At 45.3% G+C, this 12,562-nt stretch overlaps 1 protein-coding gene across 1 annotated transcript in view; it reads right to left on the reverse strand.

Annotated features, from left to right (window-relative positions):
• The window catches only part of ADAM12 (ADAM metallopeptidase domain 12), a gene marked incomplete at both ends in the record, with an annotated part of 161,516 nt that overhangs the window by 114,320 nt on the left and 34,634 nt on the right, over window positions 1–12,562 (reverse strand). Inside the window, one exon of the mRNA XM_082286369.1 lies at window positions 11,855–11,928. Coding sequence (XP_082142495.1) covers window positions 11,855–11,928 — 74 coding nt within the window. The remainder of the gene's footprint in view (window positions 1–11,854; window positions 11,929–12,562) is intronic.

The raw sequence follows: 12,562 nt of genomic DNA on the forward strand, positions 1-12,562 counted from the left end.
CCGGCCTCACAGGCAAAGCCTTCCTGGAGAGCTCCGAAAGCAAAGGCAGATTATTTCATTCCAGGAGATTGTGCTGGTGCAGCACTTCTGGGCTCGTGGCTCCTCCTCTACTCCCCAGTAACAAAAAGCCTCCCAGGACTTGTTAAATTAGCCAATGTAATGAAGTCCAATTCTGTGTTACTTGCACAGGGACTGGAAAAGATTTCGTGTTTCCATGTACATAAACAAAACCTGGCTCAGCACACCAGGGAATTAAGAGGTTTATGAAATACAAAAGACATTCACATTAATCTGTTAAACAATTCATTCTCTACCCTGCCCTTTCCTACTAAGTGAATTCATTACTTATAAAAAATATACATTTGCTGCTGGCTCTTTTTTGCTGCTGGTGACTCAGTGCTGGTCCCCAACACCTTGGGGCTTTCTGGGGTCACACTGATGCTGCCCCTGGGGCACTGGGCTGGTGGCACAAGCACTGGAAGAAAAGGAAGGTGCAAGTGTTCTCTTTCCCTATTATTCAGAGGTTTTGGGTGCATAACAGTGCCAGCTGTGCTGCAGGAAGAAGGACAGACTGCACCATTGATCTGCATTAAATTCTTAGGAGGCGTGGGAATGAAACAAATGGATTCACACCCTGGAAAATCCAAAATAAAGCAGTTCCTCTGATGCTGCCCAGACAGTGCTGGGTATTTTTCTTCCAGGAATTGCTAAGCTCAGGGAAAATGCTGGTTTCTTGCAGGACAGGTTGGGCAAACTTCATCGACATAAACCCATCTTTGCACTGAGGCACCTATGACTCCTCTCAAGGAACTACTGCAATTTTGATGGATGCTCCTCTAAATTAGTATAAAAATCCACATTCTTCTTTGAAAAATAAGATCACTTATTATTTAGCAAGATCAAACAGGTGCTACCAAGTTAAAACATCTTAACTGGCTTCATTCTCCTTTTAAAAAGGTCATTATATCCAATCACCAGGCCTCTGAGTTCAAAGGAAGTCAAATGCATGCCCTGCTTGAACATTATCCACAGAATGCTTTGGAAAGACATTAATTTGCCACAGTTTGAATCCACAAAACAAAGTGAGGAAGGCTTTGATGATGATGCAGCTCCTCTATGAACAAATATGTATTAATCCAACCCCAAAGCAAGAGAAAACTGCAGCTACTTGCTCCTGACTGCTTTGTTTTCAGAAGACACTAATAACTACCCACTTCTCTAATAAAACAATTAAATCTTTCTAGCACATTCCCTCCTCTCCTCCCCAAATATTTTTGTTTCAGAAGCATTTATGTTGCAATCACTGCTGGGGTTTATGCTACCTCAACACTATCACCCAGATAATAACGTGGTATCATTTATTTGTCTTTGGGGGGATTTTTTTGCTGCTTATGTAGGGGTAAGAGATACATTCTACTTTTCATTCCTTGTGTAGCATTCAAAATCCCTGCTTTTTCCTAGGTTAGATTTTTATTCGTCCAACTAAAAGCTATCAAAGGGTTCTGCGGAACTTGTGAAACTGTTGTGGCTTCCAACAATCCAATCTTCAACTAGGTCAGTTTTAAACCTGAACAAATTAGGTTACACCTAACAGGCACCCAGTCCTTTGTGGGGGATTTGCCCATTTTTCAGCCAAATGCAAGGGGTCTGATTGCCCTTATTTTTGTATTTATGGCAGAGTGATCTTTCATGCAGTGAGTGTAAGAGTGTCCCTTTCAAAGCCCAGATCCAGCCAGGACACACATCCAACGCAGGAAACACTGCAGAGAGACAAATGTGTGCTCTGGATTTCTGAGTCACCCCAATACATTTATTAAGCACCGAGTTGTGCTTTTACAACTGGTCTCCATCAGAGATATTTCATCTGTTACCGGAGCGTCATCTCTCCTAATGACTCATAATGCAGCCTCATTCCATTGAGCTTGATTTCCCTGCCTCATCAGCCTCTTGTTCTCCAGGGGCAAAGCTGCTCTTTTCAGCATGTTCAGCCCACAGAGAAGTGGCCATTAACTGCAGTTCCTCATTATGTAAGAATCAGCTAATCAAGACTGACCAAGACATAACTGATGTTGTGATTGAGGAAAGGGAGACATCTGCTTGGAATTATCCAGCCCGCTGTTTCAAAACTGATAAGGCATTTACTGCCTCGGTGTTCAGTTGGAATGGGAATAAATGGGTTTGGGGGTTGGCTGAGGGAATGTGGAGTTTGCTTTACCAATGGCTTGGGAGGGGGAGAGGGATGGAGGGCACAAAGTGCAAGCAAGGCCCAGTGCTGAGGAGAAAAGGCAGAACCTGTCTGCAAACCACGCCAGCACCAGGCACAGCTGACAAATTCTAAGCTGTGTTTGAGGGGCTGTGTGTAATGTAAAGAAAACTCATTTCCATGGTTTTCAAGCTAAATTGTAAAAATATTTCTACTTCCATTTCCTAATTCCCATCCAGTTGTGTATTTTTTTTCTTTATCTAATATCCAGAGTAAAACTAACATTCAAATGTATCAAATTCATTTCTGATGTGAATGGACAGCCATTCCCCTGAAGTCAGAGTGGGCTGTATAGATGTATTCCTGATTAATTTGGTGATGGAGCTTGCTTTTTTATTTCTAAATTTCATATGCAGCTTTTCTGAAGCCAAAAGTTTACGTGTTTTATCAGAGCTCAGGAGATACACCTTCTTATTCTTTCTTTTTGCAGAAAAAAACTGTAATAAAACATGACCTTTTTATACATAAGTTCTAGCAGAATATGCTGGGCAGATAAAATACGTAACATGAGAAAGACTGCATTGAAACTGAACCCTAACTGGGGCTGTAACTGAACATAACTCTTGTTTCCCTCAGGGAAAGGAAGAGCATCAGATAGGAAGAGGACACTGTGCTTTTCCTGGACCGAGCAACGCCGAGAGACTGCAAATATGTGGGGCAGAGGAAGGAACAGGCAGGCTCTGCTCTCCTCCCAGGAGGACTGGGAAGCACAAATTGCCAGGAATAGTCCCATTCCGGGGGATCATTCCGGTGTTCTCAAATTCCCTTATTCCTACAAAAGGCACACTTCCACACACAGCCAGGTACTTGGGCTTTTCACAGCTACTTCAAATGAACGAGGAGCAGGTAGCAAGATAAAAGCACAGGAATAAATTGGACCCAATTCTTGAAGGAATCTGTCTGGATTACTGAGGCCAGACATCAAAGAAGGGGAAAAAAAAGCACCCTCTTGCCAAGCTTATGTTTCCATATATGTATTTCCTCCCCACTCTTCATATAGACTCTGCTTTTTGCATCAGCCCTCTTGGCTGATATCGCAACACTCTGCGCTCGCATGCTGCTTTTCATCTTCAAAATGTGAGCAAATTCATCCTCGAGGCTCTCAAAATGTGAACAAATTCATCCTCGAGGCTCTGCTGGGAGGAAATGAGATCAATAAATGCGGGATCCCTCCTTCCCTGCGGGGCAGTTGGACATGGGTTGTCTGGGACAGGGAGCGAGCACCTCCCGGCCCCGTGTGCTCTGCAGCCGGGGATGGGTTTGGATTTATCCAGCAGCACTTTCTGCCATCCTCGGAGCCCTGAGAAACTGCTCTGTCACTTGGAAAGGAATGGACATTTTCTGGAAAGAGTCTCAAATTCAGAGTCCAGCAAAGTGTCTGCTTCTCCTCTAAATTCAGCCCCATACACAGAAAAATCTTGTCCTCAAGTACCTTTCACCGGCCTTCTTCTGTCTTTCTTCCCTCATTTCTTTTTTTTTTTTTTTCTCTTCATTCTCATTCTCTCTTTTTCCTTTCTCCTTTTTTTAAATTTTTTGAAGAGGCAAAGCTCCCCTCAGTAGGTGCAGAGAGCCAGCTGGTGCAGCAAGCAGCTCTGCAGACATGCCTGCAGCCTGAGTCACGCACGCCGCGCTCGAGCAATGGAAAAGGAGCCGTTACATCAGGGATGTTGAATCGGATCCTGCCCAGAGAAACATCCAGGAATCACACTCTGCTATGGACACACATTCGCTCCTTTCCCTTGCTTTCCCTCCTCTTTCCATGGATTTTGTGACAGAGGAGGACCCCAAGGTTTTTAGAGAGGGGTCTGTGCACACTGGCCACCTTCCCGGCAGCCCTGGCAGGAAAGAAATGCTTGAAATGCTGAAGGCTGCCCTGCTGTGCCTATGGAAATTCATACACACCTGGAAATCCCTCTCAAGGGAGTTTGGAAAAGGTGGGAAAAAGAGAAAACAAAGAAGAAAAAAGATGGAAGAAAAAAAAAAAAAAACCAAGGGAAAAGAGAGACAGATTAGATGAACATTTATGTGGAAGTTGCTGCACTCAGTTCCTGACTGAGATCTTTGAAGGAAACTGAGGTATGGACTCTTCATAAGAACAGCATGGCCATATCCTTAGCCCCTTAAAAAAATCCCTACACTCAGTTAGTGATACAAATTTGTTCTTTTAAGGCTACAGGGATGTAAAACCATTTCCCAGGACCTCCACACACAAACCACTTGGTGCAGATGTGAGGGGAAGACTTTCATCTAAATTCCATGGCCACAGCATGGCAAAGCTGCCAAACCTTAGGATTTAAGCATGACTGTGACAATATTATCAGGGGTTTGCTTTTGGTTGGTTTGTTGGTTTTTAAAAAAACTTATGACACAGCAGAAAAACCTTGAGGACATGAATCTCAAGTATTAGAATGGAAGACATGATAAAAAGAATCTTAAATCTTGCATCTTGCTTCTTGAATTTTTTTTTCATGTTGTGATATCTTTTCCCAGTTTGTTCTGACATGGACACACATTGCCAGGTCTTCCTCCTCCTGCTCCTGTTATCTCCCTTCTGCAACATCCGACCCCCAACTAAAACCCCAGGGGGCAAACTCAGGGAAGGGACAATTCCATGAATGCATAACATCATGGAGTGGTTTGGGTTGAAAGGGACCTCAAAGCCCATCCAGCGACACCCCTGCCATGGGCAGGGACACCTCCCACTGTCCCAGGCTGCTCCCAGCCCCAATGTCCAGCCTGGCCTTGGCACTGCCAGGGATCCAGGGGCAGCCCCAGCTGCTCTGGGCACCCTGTGCCAGGGCCTCAGCACCCTCAGTTTTGACTTGAAAACCCATTTACAGTCCTCCCTGTATTTCTGAAGCCAGAAAGCAATATCCACAAGTGCTCCTGAAAATCAGGAGAAACCTCTTGGGTCTGGCCTGGTCTCTTTACAGGTGTTGTGAGGAGGAGCTCAAACACCCCAAGCAGTGCCGGGGCACTGAGGCTGCAGAGCAGAGCTCAGCATTTCCCCTTCGCTGCTTCGAGACGCTGCTCACTCTTGTCAGGAACAAATTTTAAAAACCTCAACAAGCAAAAGGATTCTGAAAGCTGCCCAAGGAGCAGATAGAAAAACCACGTGAGGAACCCTCGGGAGGTTTGTGAGCCAAGCCTGGCTCCAGCTGGACCCTCCCATCCTTTTCCTGCCAACCTGCACAGTGACCTGGGACACGCAGCGCTCCTCGCCACGTGGGCTGCACTATCAGCAGGAGATTATGAGGTTTCCAGAAGGTTTTTATCTCCTGTCTCCCCCTTAATTATGAATTTACTCTCCTAGAGGATTGCATGTTGCCGTGTGCTCGTTGTCACGGCGCTGGGGCTGAGCTCAGCCCGCCCGCAGAGGAAAGGAGGGAACAACATTCCTGCTCCTTCCCCACGGCCAGCTCTGCTCCCGACCTCTCTGCTGAGCCACGGCAAAGGGAAGTGCTGAAAACCTCACATTCTGCACTGCATGGGGAGGTTAAAACACAGCTCCGAAAATACTGGAGTCGGCTGCTGCAACGTCTTCAGAGAGTGGAACCTAAAGCAGGCTAATTCTTTATTAAATGTTTTAGTCTATGCATCTGGATTATTGATCTGTCTTTAATTGGAAGGTTCAGCTGTGGACTGCTGTGACTGACAGAGAGTGAACAAGAAAAACTTTGTGTTGACTTGGCTCCAAGCTGCCAGCTGATGACACTCTGGAAACTCAGGAAAACACTCGTGCAGAAAAACCAGCACCTGTCCCACCCATCAGACTGATTTTGTTCACTGCGTGAACAAGGTCTGCAGTTCTGCAGAACACACAGAACTGTGAAACTTCCCACATCTCAGTTTTCCCAAAGAAAAGGGTTTGATCCATCAGTCCTTCACTCATGCCCAGGCTGCAGGGCAGGGGCAGGGCAGCACTCACTCCCCTGACACCACATCTGCCCCCAAAACTTTGGGATGTGAGTAGAACACAATCCTCTCTTCTCTCCAGGGAATTTGGCACAGCCCCATTACCCTGCTGTTTTGTGGGCATGGGGAAGAGAAGTTTGACCTTGATAGACATCATGACAGTCAGCCACAAAAAGGTCTCAGAATTTGTATTTCTGTGTCTTTTTATCCTCTCCACTTCCAGCATATCAGCACATAAATATCTTCTTTCATTGTTCCTTTCTTTTGCTGTGTTCATGTAAGGAGTTGGAACTCCTTATGGGGAACTCCTGATGTTTATGGGGGTTGGAACTATATGGTCTTTAAGGTCCCTTTCAACCCAAGATTTTCTATGATTCTGTGATAGTAAGGAGAGAAAAAAACAGATCAAGAAAGCAGCAGTTTCTCTCCTGGTGGGGCTGAACCCTTTCACTCCAAAATGACACAGCCAGAGGTAGCCCTGACCACACAACCTCACCTACCATTGCTAAAATCACAGAACAAACCTTGGTTTCTCAGTGCCCATGATAAATATTTCATTTTTATACCACAAACCTGTGGGAAATAGCTGTACCCTTAGAGCCACAGACTGATCCCATTTTTGCTGTAGCTGTGGTAGCTGAATTGCCACATTTCAGCGTGGTTTAGACCATCTGACTGGTGCCATTGCAGAAGGGGAAAAACTGTTCCTTCCATTAAAGTGAAACTTTTACTTCAATTACAGTGAAATCCCAACTGTCAGCTCAGGCTGAAATGCTGCAGTACAGCTGCCAGCTCCAGCACTTGCAGATAAAACAGGCTGAGGTCACAGTTTTTTGGCTAAGACACAGCACAGGATTATAATAGCAAGTATATTCTGACAGGTCCCAGCTCTCTGTTTGGGATTTGTTTGTTTAGATTTGTTTCTCCGTCCGCATTTCAAGCCATTGATTCTATAGAAGCATGTCAGTTCATTAACAAATCTTGTCAGCTATTTTCTTTGGCACTGGGAATGGGTTGTTTCCCTGCTAAATTAATCCAGCTCCAATGTCACTTGCACACCAATCAGTGTTCCCATTCAGGGAGGTCAGGCAGAAAAGTGGAGAGAGCAACTTCTTTTCTTTGAACCAAAAGGGAAAACAAAATATTGCTGAACTCTGAAGCCTCATTGGAACTGGTCACATCAGCACTGTGCATGAAGATGGCTACTGCCTGGTTTCCAGCCCAGGGAATGCTGCTGGAGCCTCCTCAATCCTAGGGAAAAGCTTTCAAAGTGACCTCCAACACGGGGCCATTACATCCCAACCCATCCTGGGTACTGTGTCTCCATGAAGAAGTGGAAAATGTGCAAGGGGGACAGTCAAAGATGCTCTAAATCTCTGGAGATCTCTGGGATCCTAAAGGATTTATAGGCTAAGATGGAGTCTTATACCGTGGCCTGAGGTGGATTTTGTCTCCTGATAAAATGGAAGAATTTTTACAGAGGGAATAAAAGGCAGCAATGTAACCTCATATATTGCCTTTTTTATATTGCTTTGTTAAGGCTGGGCTATAAACCTGACGAAAAGGAGCATAAAATGATGGGGAAATGAAGAGTGAACTCAGCTCCTCTAAAATATTCCAGCCTTTTCTTTCCATTGCCATGTTCCAGTGGACCCTGCCAGTGGCCCACCAGCCACAACAACGCTGATCTCACCCTCAGTGCCCCCTCTGCAAAGCTGGAGAGCGAAATCCCAGTGAAGGAAACTGTCCAGGACACACCTGGGATGTCCTTGATATCCTCGGGGCAAAGCCATCCCCCCTCCATACTCGACTTATCTCAGCTTTTTATCCTTCTGTGCCCCAGCCTCAGGTACACACCGGAGTCAGCACTGGGAGAGCTCTCCAGCATCTGTTCAGAGTTACATTTCTTTGACATTCATAATTATGACCTTCGTCAGCAGATCATGGAAGCATGAAATTAATTTTGAAAATCAGTAATTCTGCTGACTTTACCTGGATCGCTCACATGTTTAAAGTTAAAAGAACACTTAAGAGCTTTGCTGTATACAGACCTAGCCCTGACAGAGTGCAAAACGTTTCCAGTCACAGACAAACAGCCAGTAGCCACAGACTGTTCCACTCTCCAGCTCAGATTTAATCTTACAGGGGCTCTGTTTCACTGACACAGCCGTGAACTGCTTCCCTCCAAGACCCACATGCTGCAATCAACTTTCAAGGGATTTCTAAGTGCATACATTACTGTCCCTTGCACACCAGCAGAGCATCAGTATTGCTGATGTAATGCACCCCAGCCCAGTCAGCTGCTCCAAAAAGTGGTTTATTTTGCAGCTGATCGATGCTTTGCTGATTCTGGAAATCTCTCCAATATGACAAGTGTTTCTAAAACATTTAAACCTTCAGAGCTGAAGGTTCTCAGGAGTGCAATCATCTTTTGCAGTTAAATCATGGTAAGGAATGTACTGCAACGTGAGCTCACTCGCAGGTTTTCTGCCTGTGACAAATTGAATCCACCACAAATAATTTTGGGGTTGCAATTACAGATGGGCAGTGCCTGGAAATTAATCACTGAAGTATTTAATGAATATCCACAAAAGTAATCTCAACAGCTGCAAGCCATCGAGAAGATTTCAAACCCTAGGCTGCGAAGGCAGGTACCAGTAACTCTTCCAGAAGTCACTCAGAACATCTTGCCCAGTACACATGAGCACATTTTGATGAGTCTGAATATCAGAAAACACCAAACTGACATTCAGTATTTCCACAGATAACAGATGGTTTCACACGTTGCTCCCCACTTGGGGTTGCCTAATGCATCTGAATGATGTTTTGAAATATAACTCAAGGTTTGGAAAATCTCTAAGGTTTTCAATAAATGGAGTTTAATGTCAAGACTACTCAAAGCAGCTGTTCCTCCTAACCATGGAAAATCACATCCAGGGTTTTTTTTGCATGACCCAATGCAGAAATGATGTAATTTAGGGGTCCCATGCACCTCCACCCCCACCATGCTCGAAGGAATAGCATGCTTTACATGAAACCACAGAAAGATAACAGCACATGTCTCAGAGCTTCCACTTCTCAGTGCTGCCACTTTTTACTCCAGACAAGGTGTTTGTGTTTCTCTCCCCACTCCTACCTGCAGCAGGTGAGTAATGGCTCAATGCTTGCAGGGCGTTTGAGCTGCACATTCCACACCAACAGCAGAAAGAGGGAGCAGGGGCTGTGTGCTCATCTGCATCCTTGGAGATTCCCAGGAAGCAGGGATGGGAGCATCGCTCCCTTCTCCAGGGAGATGAGTTTCTCCCACCTCTGGAGTCCAGAACCCAGCCTGGCCTGCTGCCATCAGATGTTTGCTCTGCAGAAACGCAGGCTCTCATTTCTCTCCTGGGCATTACTTCTCACCCCATGCCCCTGCAGACCCCCTGGAAGCAGCAGGGTGCTCGTGCCCCCTCACCTCCCGTGTCACCACTTGTCTGTCCGTGCCAGTGACAACAAACCCAACACCAGCACTCCAGGCAGAAGGAACACGAGCACAACTTCTACAGACAAGCACAAAAACCTTGGGATTGTTTTCCCTGGGAAGCACAGCTCAGTCCTGCAGACCAGTGCGTGGTTGTGATTTACAGTAACAAAAAACTGACCTACAGATGCACACACTGAGAAGACTTCTGCATGGACTTGCAACACTCAGACCATCAATTCTTAGGAAAATCAAAGTCAGAAATTCTGAAGAAAAAGGCAAAATGATTTTGCAAAACCACGACCAACTTTTTCCTGTGGTTTGGGATCTGTGAACTGCCTCGTGTGCCATGAATGCCAAACCCAGGCAAGGCTGAGTGTCCCATTCCACAACACTGCCTCAAAGCTGCTGCTGCTGGGATGAGCAACCTCGTGTTGTCAACACCACACATGACTCTCCCAGAATGCAAATCTTCAGCTGGACGCTCCAGTAACTAAAGAAGACAATCCCAGTTTACCCCAGCTAAGAAAAAATAATTGATAAATGTTGTATTTCTTAAGGAGCAGATCTCAATATCTCCGAATCCACGCAGTCAGGCAGACGCCCATAGAGGTAATTTATTGCACTTTCCTGTCCTGCTTCTAAAAGAGGGGGTGATTGCATCTTATAATCTTCTAAATCTGACTTTATTACAGGTACAAGAGAGTTTGGTATGTTCAGCAAAGCCTGTATTAGCAGTTTGATGGTTTTTATGTTTTTATGTTCTTTTAATCGCTGACATGGAATGTAAATAGTTTCCTCAATTGCTGCATACTTCCCATTCCTGCAGGAAGGCACACCCTTTGACAAAGATTAAGAGAATATAAAGTGAAATCCCTGTTTACTAAAGGAATTAAATCCTCCTCTAGTTACTGGAACACAGCAACCTATGCATGGGGGATCTACACACCCTTCAAGGACAGGTTTTCAACAGCTAAAGAGCATTAAAAATAATATAAAGCAAGCTCAAGATTTGGGCTTGATGGAGAATAATAAAGTGAACTGGAATTCTTCACAGCTGGGTAATGTTAGGGTTCATCCAAATGACTGGGAATAAAAAGCATCTTGAGTTGTTTTGCTCCAGAGGACTAAAGAGGTGCCCCGTGGTTTTCCATTGAAGTTGTCCATCCCCAGCCTGAGGCAGGATGTCCCTGGCCTCCCCTGGACATTTGCTTTCACAGGCACATTCCTTCCTCCTAACAGATAAAACTGCATCGCTCCCATCCACGCTCTCTCTATTAAACTGAAAAAAATACCTTTGTGGCTTTGACTCCCCAGCAGGGGAACCTACAGAACTCACAGATCCTTGGGAACAGTTAGAAAAAGTTTTCCCTAGGTTGAGCATGATCTTTGGTTTGCCTTTGGCAAACAGCACGCAGTTGTCCTGATCTGGATTCCCACGACATATCCTTGAGATTCTCTTAGAGGAAAACGGAACAGTTGTGGGGTAGACAAAGAATTTGATCACTTTTTCCATTTGTCATGGACTTCCAGAGCAGTGATTTCATTCCTGTAGGGCTTTGTATCTCTTTAAAAACTCTGCCCATGGGACCATGTCCACAGCAGTCTCTGATCCCTCTCTGAAGCTCATAGACACGAGCAGGATTTGCCAAGAGCACATGGAAGAAGATGCACACAAACAAGGGCTCAAGCCCAGCGTTGGTCCTGGGCCTCATGAACAGCACAACCATCCCATCGTCAGCCCCTTGCCAGCAAACCCAGAGAGCTGCATTTAACCTTCCAGCAGGGGTTAAGCCCAATGTCTTGACTCATCATCCCTGATGGACACTGCATGGAGCAAATCATGGGTGCAGGCAACATGAGGACAAATGAGTCCTCCCCAGAAAATTCCAGGGACTGTAGGATATTCCAGATTACTATAAATAAAAGGCCTTACCACAGGAAAGGAGAACAAATCCAAATCAAATACACAGGAAAACCCTGAGAGGCAACATGTCCATTTTCAGCCCCACATAAATGCACACAGCCATAGAGATTCTTGCTCTATCAGCAATGCACAAATACCCATAATCCAAACCGGAACAAAACTCTCTTGTTAGGGGACTTTTTATAGGGGACCACTAGGAAAACTGGCCCCAGGTTAATTTTAAACCATCAATTTTAAAATTATAACCCTCCTCCAAGAGTACAAAGTGACCACGCAGCAGGGTACTTACTCATTCCTCTCCAGATCGATGACCAGATGTTTATTTTCAGCTTGAATTACAAACTGCAGCAGTGCTGGGTGGTTCTGAAAAAGAAACAGAGTTGACTGAGTCCAAACCCAGAGTCCATCATCCTGCACCCGGCTCTGCCAGGGAAATGGACATCATGGAATCAAAGGAAGGTTTGGCTTGGAAGGGGTCTTAAGAACTTTTAGTTCCCATGGGCAGGGACACCTCCCACTGTCCCAGGCTGCTCCAAGCCCCATCCAACCTGGCCTTGGGCACTGCCAGGGATCCAGGGGCAGCCCCAGCTGCTCTGGGCACCCTGTGCCAGGGCCTCCCCATCCTCCCAGGGAACAATTCCTTCCCAATATCCAAGTTGTATTTCAATTTTTAAAGATGCATTTCAAGCTTTTCATAAGGCGTAGTTTTTATCTTAAAAGAAAAAAAAGATGTGGTGTTGCAGCAATTAAGGTCAGAGAATATCCTGAGTTGAAAGGAATCCTTAAGGATTGTCAAGTGCAAAAAAAGTGAAATATCAATAAAATATGGTTGACAGTATTATCAAGCATCTCTGTGACAACACGAGACAAAGTATTTATGCATATACAAGTAAGTAAGAGAATTTTCTAAACACGCCATCAGCAACAGAGCCCGTGGAAATCCCAGTTGCACTCCAGCACGGATCAGGACATCTGGATTGCATTTTCAGCACCATCA

Source organism: Coloeus monedula (genome assembly GCF_965178545.1).
Source record: "Coloeus monedula genome assembly, chromosome: 8".
In the NCBI taxonomy this organism is placed as follows: Eukaryota; Metazoa; Chordata; class Aves; order Passeriformes; family Corvidae; genus Coloeus; species Coloeus monedula.